General features: G+C 35.0%; 1 protein-coding gene across 1 annotated transcript in view; it reads right to left on the minus strand.

Moving 5' to 3' along the window:
• The window catches only part of LOC121378668, a 47,111-nt gene extending 42,933 nt beyond the window's left edge, over nucleotides 1-4,178 (minus strand). The window contains exon 1 of the mRNA XM_041506948.1: nucleotides 4,010-4,178. Within this exon, the coding sequence (XP_041362882.1) occupies nucleotides 4,010-4,163 (154 nt within the window). The 5' untranslated portion in view covers nucleotides 4,164-4,178. The remainder of the gene's footprint in view (nucleotides 1-4,009) is intronic.
• Nucleotides 4,179-8,840: the final 4,662 nt, after the last annotated feature.

Raw genomic sequence — 8,840 nt, forward strand, 5'->3', positions numbered from 1 at the left:
CATAAGGATTATCAGAAGTGGCTTCCAAATCATATATATATATATATACACACACACACATACATTTTGTATATATATATATATATATATATATATATATATATATATATATATATGTGTGTGTGTGTGTGTGTGTGTGTGTGTGTATGTATGTATGTATGCACGCACGCACGCACACGCACACACACACACACACACACACACATACATACATATATATATATATATATATACATGATTAATGTGTTATACAAACTAAACTTTGAAAGTTCTACTAACACTTTATGAAATATTAATTCTTAAATAGGAAGGTACGATTGTCTATAGTACGTTGTCAAGATCAAAACCGGTTTTAACGAAAGAATAGTGCATATCCTCAACCGAATGTTCTTTGTACAGCGCAAGAATTCTCATTTCATTTTTTGAGACGAACCCTACAATTTCAAATCCGCAAACGCACCTGTTAAGTGAAATTGACAACAGGCTGTCGTTTGTGGTTTGCCAAGCAATGGCCGCACAGGCGACGAATCGAGCGTATACTTTTGACGTTCTCCGTTCATAGCGAACACCCACGAATTTTTTTAAAGTGCAGTTGAATTTGTATTTCATATTTGTGCATAATATTATTATATGGTAACCAGGCACTGTAACTTTAAATAGACCGGTTTCCGGGAAATCCCGCTTCACAGTTTTTCACGACACAACAACTATAGTTGGAAGTTCATATATTTCGTTAAATAGAGCGGTTTGTGGGGAAGCCGCTTCACGGTTTTTCACGACACAACGACTATAGTTGGAAGTTCATATATTTCGTTAAATAGACCGGTTTCCGGGGAAGCCCGCTTCACGGTTTTTTACGACACAACAACTATAGTTGGAAGTTCATATATTTCATTTTCTTATGTCCTTAAAATGCTCCATCTTCCGTAATGCTATAATTTTCTGCGTGAAATAGATGCCAACACGTGTAAACATACATAAGCGTACGTGGCAAGGGGTATTAGTACTGGAGCAAAACCTCAGATTCTGGCAAAAATGATAGAGATATCCTGGCAAAAATGTGCTAACCTGAGACTTTTTACCATAAATGTTCATCATTCTACCCTTAAAATTAGTTGTAATTCGTGTAAAAATGCGTGGTGATTCGTTTGCAACCCTACATATGTCAATTCCACATTAGAGAGCTCAGATTGTTAAAAATAAAATTTTGCTGAAATTGCATCAAAGTTTCTACAACGGTGTAAAAAAAAAAGGTGTAGAATTTTTATCCTAGTCAGTTCTTTCGTGCAGAGAGTTGACTTTCATGAAAAAATAGTGGTTCTAATGAAGTGCATTTTTGATACCATATTATGGGAAAAACAGTAATAACTAAAATCCATCTTTTCTGTCGGATAATTATTAACTTATGAACTTTATTTTGCTAATTATTTAACGTCATATGTCCTAAGTTAAAACAATAGAAAGAAATATAGACTGCACGTGACATCTTGTACTTTGAAATAGAAGTGTTTTATTTTGAATAGGTTTTTTTTCGTAATTCCTTTACCAACCGACAACATATAACCGTAAAATAAAATGTGTTGAGTGCGTCGTTAAATAAAACATTTCCTTCCTTCCTTTACCAAATTTAATCGCAAAGGTTTTATTGAGAGTTAAAAGTGTCTTACTAGGTGCACTTGCTAATGTGTTGAATACTTCAACTTTAACGGCTCTCTTGTTATTTTCCAGAAAACCTGGTCACGGATTTATATACATTTGATAACGGAATTACCGTGGCACAACTGTGTGCTATTTTGCAATCAAAGCCAAAGTAAAAAAAAAATCACATTACGTGTTAAGACAATATTTAAAACAATGTTTTAATTACTTTAATGTACATAAATATATATGCAGCTCAATAATTATCTATATTTTAGTAAATAATATTTCAAAAATTAGTATTTCATTTCTAACATAACATACGTATATAATGTATAACAGTGCCAAGGAGGAAAGAATAATTTAAGGCAACAGTAGTGTTCTAGACGATTCCTTGCTATTGGACGAACAGCCAAAAGAATGGTTTCATATGCAGTCCAGAAATGCAAAAACATTGAAATAAAGCATATCAGCAAATCACAGGTTGAATCAGAAATTCTAAAGCTGTATGATAACTAGACTGAAATAAATCCTATTCCCGACATAAAGATGGCGCAGTGCTGGTAGTTGTAATCTGTAACAAGGCATTATTTCAAGTTAACTGTTATTAATATTGGTAAATATCTTTCTGTTTGTAATACCAAATATAAATACAACCATACAGATGTAAAATATTTTGTCTTGATATGGGTAGTTGTTCAATACCCTGGCCATACAAATAGCAAGACATTTGTTGGCCAAATTATCGTAAAATCACAGAACCACAATCAAATTGTTGCAGAAAATTATAACAAAGATTGTCTCGAATATTCCAATATCATGAAGATACTGCCTGGACCTCAAATGGATAGGTATTCAAGAATAATCTTTGTTGTGGAACCTGAGTAGGTTTATACAAGAACTTGGAAGTTATACTAAGCTATCCATATCTTCATTCCATGATATATGTAAACTTATTCTGCTGGAAAGAGTTTTAATATAACCGAAATAAACATAATAAAGGAAAGTTCAATTAGTGCTTGACGTTTTATTTCAATAAAGGTTGGAGTCGTAATTCCGTTACCATGCCATGTAATTCCGTTACCATGCCATGTAATTCCGTTAGCATGCCATGTAATTCCGTTACCAAAGAAAACTGGTAAAGTTTAAAGATACCTTACACGCACCACGATCAATTTTATATTCAATGCATAGTCTAAACATATGCCTAGTTTGAAATGATAGTGATAAGGATTTATTGGTTGCAAGTTTCAGACGAACTTCTCATGACATCAGTTGAAAATGGATTTTCAAAATCTGTTAGTAATTCCGTTACCAAAATAAAATTATAATAATTTCATACATATTTTTAAAATGTAAATATCTGTCCAAAAAAGGTACGAATTATAATTCCGTTACTGGGGAATTGCCCTATAGCTGTTTGGTAGTAATTCTAATATGATAAAGTTTGTTCTGTTTAACGATACCATTAGAGAACATTGATGTTTTATTAATCATCAGCTACTGGATGTCAAACATATGGTCATTTCGACACAGTCATTGAAAGGAAACCTGGTACAGTTTTCAACTAGTAGCAAGGGATATTTTATATGCACCATCCCACAGACAGGATAGCACACACAACGGCCCTTGATATACGAGTCGTGGTGTACTGACTGGAACGAGAAATAACCTAATGGGCTCAACGACGAATAAATGTTGTTATCCTGATTCGGGCAATTTTGTTTAACTTGGGCAATTTAAAAAAGGAGTCTGGCCGGTATATAAATGCTAGTCGCACACGTAAATTTGAGATGTCTTGTGAAAGTGGCACCTGATATGTTGTATTCTTGATGCGAGCTAATCGAATTAATATATTTTGTTCATTCGACAAGTTTGGTAGTGTTTTATATTATGTAGAATTCCATATCAGGATAAATAAAAAAAAACCTGGCAACTGCCTTAAGATGTCTGCTTTATCCAGGTTAGACCGAATAGTGAATGCCGCCCGACAAAGCCTCGCAGCATTGGTCATTCTAACCATCGCCAGATAAAACGGATAGTGTTAAGACAGTAAGCAGTTATTCTCTATGTGTCAAACACTGGCGTGGTTTTAGGGCCTGTACGAGTATACCACATTCACATAGTCCTCATCTGATATCTGACAAACTGCGATTATCTAGTGTTTGTAACAACACGAACTTTACTGTATGTCCAAAGGAAACCACACATCTACACTTGCAATATGCTTTATCCATGTGTGTCAACACTCCTTTATAACTATAAAATGCGATTCACCCAGATAGCGATATTAGTTACAGTATTTTTACGCACTGAACATGATATACCATGTATAATGTACTAGTGGTTGATATGGTAAAGATAACCTTACCTACATTAATATGTGGTTGCTGTGAGAAACACGAATCGTACATCCCACACGAAGTTAGCAGACACGTCTGTTTATAGCACGCTCGTCTCTCCTTACATCGGCAGACTGTACTCAACAACTCTTTCAATTGGCCGAATTTAATAACCAATCGCATTATTAGTCCACGAGCCCATTACGCCGGATATGAAGAGGTTTCCGTTTTAACAATACGCATTTGGCCCGACTAGCGTACAGCGATTGTGAACACGTGAATGTGAATGGCGTACATTAATCCCGATTCTTCTCCATATATTTATACCTGGGTGTACACTTGTTAAACAAACACAAAACAAACACATGTTTGTCGGTGAGCCGGGACGGGGTGTCTTGTTTTTGAAAGCGATCCTAAAGTGACCGACGTTTAGTTGGATTGACATGCACCGAGTGATAGCAATCTTGAGAATGAATATGTTTTGAGTCTTCATATAAGAGCACGATGTGTTGGACAGATGGTGGGTAAGAGTCGGGGTTAACGCCGGTAGATGCTGGTTCCATATCACTTTCTACCTAGCGAGCGAGCGAGAGAGAGAGAGAGAGAGAGAGAGAGAGAGAGAGAGAGAGAGAGAGAGAGAGAGAGAGAGAGAGAGAGAGAGAGAGAGAGAGAGAGAGAGAGAGAGAGATCCTGTTTATCCATGGTGTTTGTTATGCCAAGAAGATTGCACTCGAGCATTTATATACAAACTAAAATCACGGTGATTTTGCATTGCGATGTTCGTAGTATATACCTAGGGGGACAAAACCTTTTCTTTCTTTTTTTGGTAAAAATAAACCTGGCGTGCTGTAAAAGGTTTCCAAGTTCAGAGCTGGTCTCTTTAGGAAATTGTCCGCTTTATGTTTGAAGTTCATTTTATGTGATTTTTTCCCAAGAAATCTGATGGAGCAAATCTTTTTTTAATCAAATCTGCCCTACATGACACCGCGCCAGCCATCAGTTACATGTTAGGTGTCCATCAGTTACATGTTAGGTGTCAACACGGAAAGTCACTTATATGTGTAAATATTGGTAGATTTATGAAAATTTGAAACTTTTGTATCGATTTATATTAACTTAAGAATGGCCAATTCGATCATATAATTTTTTTTAATCCAATATGGCAGCCATATTGCTCATCATTAAAAATGGCCACAGAATATAAATCCCCTTGATGTTTTTCTCTTTTATATGTATTGCCATAGTATTGTAGCAGGTTGATAATCAAATAGAAAATGACCCAAACTGGCTGTCACAAAAACATATAGGGGCCTAGAGAAATGTTATCAGATTTGTAATAATATTATACAGACTTGGTAAAACATGTTCACAAAGAAACATGATACCTAGATTGAGTGTGTTAAAATTATGCATGTAGTTTGATAATTTTATCAAGAAATACTTGATGATTGACATAATTCATATGGCAATTTATCTATAATCTAGTAGTAGTTTAATAAATTATATTAATGAAGTTTTCTTTGTGACATACTAGTCACAACAAAGTAAGAGCCACATGGACACTGCGTCTGAGAGGGGTCGCCCATTCGCTGTGCCAGTCGTATGGAAACGCTCTTACAGTTAATGGATCACGGAATGGCTCACTTGCAGGAATCTCGCTACTTGTCTCATGGATATGCTATCATTCAGACATGGCAGGGCTTGACCACAGTTCAGAATGATCAGTTTACGTGTTGGTGGCAAGGTTATCAAAGCCAGATTGCAAATGAATGTATACCCTCCCAACCGTAATCAAATTATGAAACGTGTTAACATACAAATGGAGGTTCAAATGAATGTATACCCTCCCAAACGTAATCAAATTACGAAACGTGTTAACATACAAATGGAGGTTCAAATGAATGTATACCCTCCCAACCGTAATCAAATTATGAAACGTGTTAACATACAAATGGAGGTTCAAATGAATGTATACCCTCCCAACCGTAATGAAACATGAAAAGTGTTAACATACAAATGGAGGTTCAAAAATGTATAATGCTTTGTTCAAGTCTGTAACCTACTTGTCATCCCTTGCTGCCTGTCGTAAAAGAGTAGCCTATGTGTCGACAGCGGGTTTCCTCTAAAAAAAAAAACAGTGTCAGAATGACCATATGTTTTACGTCCAATAGCCGATGATAAGATAAAAGTATCAATGTGCTCTAGTGGCGTCGTTAAATAGAACAAACTTTTCAAACTTTGTAACCTACTTTTTATAACCTATCAACGCCACTGATTTATAAAAACAATTTGTTGAAAAAGTAAGGTAAAATTGGATACTGGTCTTTAACTTGTTGTGATTAGTATATTTATTTATTTATTATTTTATTTTATTAAAATATACATTTTGTAGGCATACATAAATATTTATATATAAAATAATGTGCACACTGCGGGGAATGGTATGTAGCATCGGGTTACAATCGATAAAATTCTATAGTAAATGGGTAATGCATGCATAGCAATAATATACAATATTATAACATATGTCATGTATCAATGTTGTCTGTTCTATGCGTGGTAGCAGTGTTCAAATACTTACACAATTTAATTAGCTGGTTTGAATTGTCGCTGGACAGTAGTTGCATTAATTTAAATGTTGATGGTTTATTATAATAAAAAGGTTTAATATATTTTCTCTCTTATGTTACTGAAGAAAGGACACACTAGAACAAAGTGATATCCGTCTTCTACTACATTCATATTGCACAGACGACAAATTCGATTATTCCTGTCAATATTGTGGTATCTGCCCGTTTCTATAAAGAGATTATGGAAAGATAATCCATATTTACTCAAAATATGTTTGTATTTCAAGGCAATACTAGTAGCTTTCTGAAGATAAGGTTGTAAGCAATAATTATTAACAACGAATTTGTATAACAGACATTTTGGAGAATTGTTGAATACTGTATTCAACAATACATAGATTGGATAAATTGATCAGTCATTCGCTGTTTGAATAGTGATATAAATGTATTGCGATTTTCTACATTTTGATTTTACCATATGTGACCAAAACCATTAGTGAGAAGCAGGTCTCTTATTCGACTAACCCAGTTAACAGAACGTGGTTTTCTTATGCACTCGTCATATATGGTGTTATAACACTCTTTCAAAATACAGTTACCTGTATTCAACAAATTTATCCAATATTAACCATACGGATGTTCCTACTTATGTACAAAGGTGATCTACCTAATTCAAAATAGACCATCATATTAGTAGTGCTCCTTTCCACGCCTAAAATACGTTTACAGAATTGTAAATGTAGGATCTCGTGACTATTTGCTTTGTTAAAACCCCAAACTTCACAGCCATAATTTAAAATACTGCTATCATATGTATCAAACAACGCAGTAGAACATCGACACCCATGTGGCCACATGGATGCACCCATTACAAAAATATGGATCTCCTAAATATGGTCCACTTGAAACATACACGAAATGGGGAAGAATTCCTTTGAACAGTTTGCCAGTTCCTATTATGGTGTTTTGGTTTTAATTGTCAACATTTTGATCAAAACATGAGTTACGTTTATGTAGAGACGATATACATTCAAAAGCTCTGACTCCCTGCTGTTTAATAGTAACTATTGAATGAAAACCCCAATGGTTCTCTGAGTGGTGATGAACATGCATTAAAATAAGATAACAATGGGGTTATTATCTAAGAAGACAGCTGATCTGTTGAGTTTGTGCTAATGAATGAGGGATGCACTTAAATAATTATTTGGCTGCACTTGACATTTCGAGAAATGCACAAAAGCAACAAGTTACATATTGAACTAGGGGTAAAGCGAATGCAGAAAGACTGTATTCAGCGGCCACTTGTCTTAAGCAGCCTTTTGACTACTCCTTTGTGTGACCGCTTAAGACAGGTTTGCTTGTATTGGGTTAATATAACTTCGTTTTGCATATTTTTTTTTTCAGATTAAAAAGTCTCCCTCCCGTTAGAAACTATGCCGTCTCAAAAGTGTGAGAGAGAAGTTACTTCGCTCTATGATATTGACCTCACGTGAAGCCTGATATTCATGTATATTTATTTATTTCATAATGAAAATATATCTGTATTCTCATTGACCTTTTCGTAAAAAGTTATATTGCCCTGGGAGATTGAACCAATGAAAATAAAGATGAGACAAAATTCTATCCAATTAATGAGTAGGAAACGTAATGCAACGTCAACTGTTACTGCTAATGTAAACAAGCACAAATTGTGACAAAACACTTTGATGTCCTTCAACAAACAGATAACATCTTTATTCATACTGCATTTCATTCCGCAAATACGACAAAGACACGGTCAGTAATCGTTACGTTACATGCAGTTTGAATCGACATTCACAATTTTATGTTACAAATTTTAAAAAATGCATTTGGAGGTAATCGGTAACTGTTCAGTATAAATGTATGTTCAGATTATCACATTTTGTATTTTATTTTGTTATTAATATGATTTAGACACTGCTGGTCATAATATGCGTTAATATCTATGTATGTAATAGTCAACCTCTATATACATACAATATACAGATATTCACACAGCAATACATCAATACACACACACACACACTCACACACACACACACACACACACACACACACAAACAAACATACACACACATATATATACACGTGTACCTGTGTGTGTTTGTGTGCGTGAGTGTGTGTGTGTGTGTGTGTGTGTTTGTGTGTGTCTGTGTGTGTCTGTGTCTGTGTGTCTGTATGTGTGTGTGTGTGTGTATGTGTGTGTGTTTATGCAAATCCCTCAGCAATACGTGTTGGTCCGATGGGTCACGTTGTGCACACGTAGCCC

This window comes from Gigantopelta aegis, chromosome 8, assembly GCF_016097555.1.
Source record: "Gigantopelta aegis isolate Gae_Host chromosome 8, Gae_host_genome, whole genome shotgun sequence".
NCBI classification, from domain to species: domain Eukaryota; kingdom Metazoa; phylum Mollusca; class Gastropoda; order Neomphalida; family Peltospiridae; genus Gigantopelta; species Gigantopelta aegis.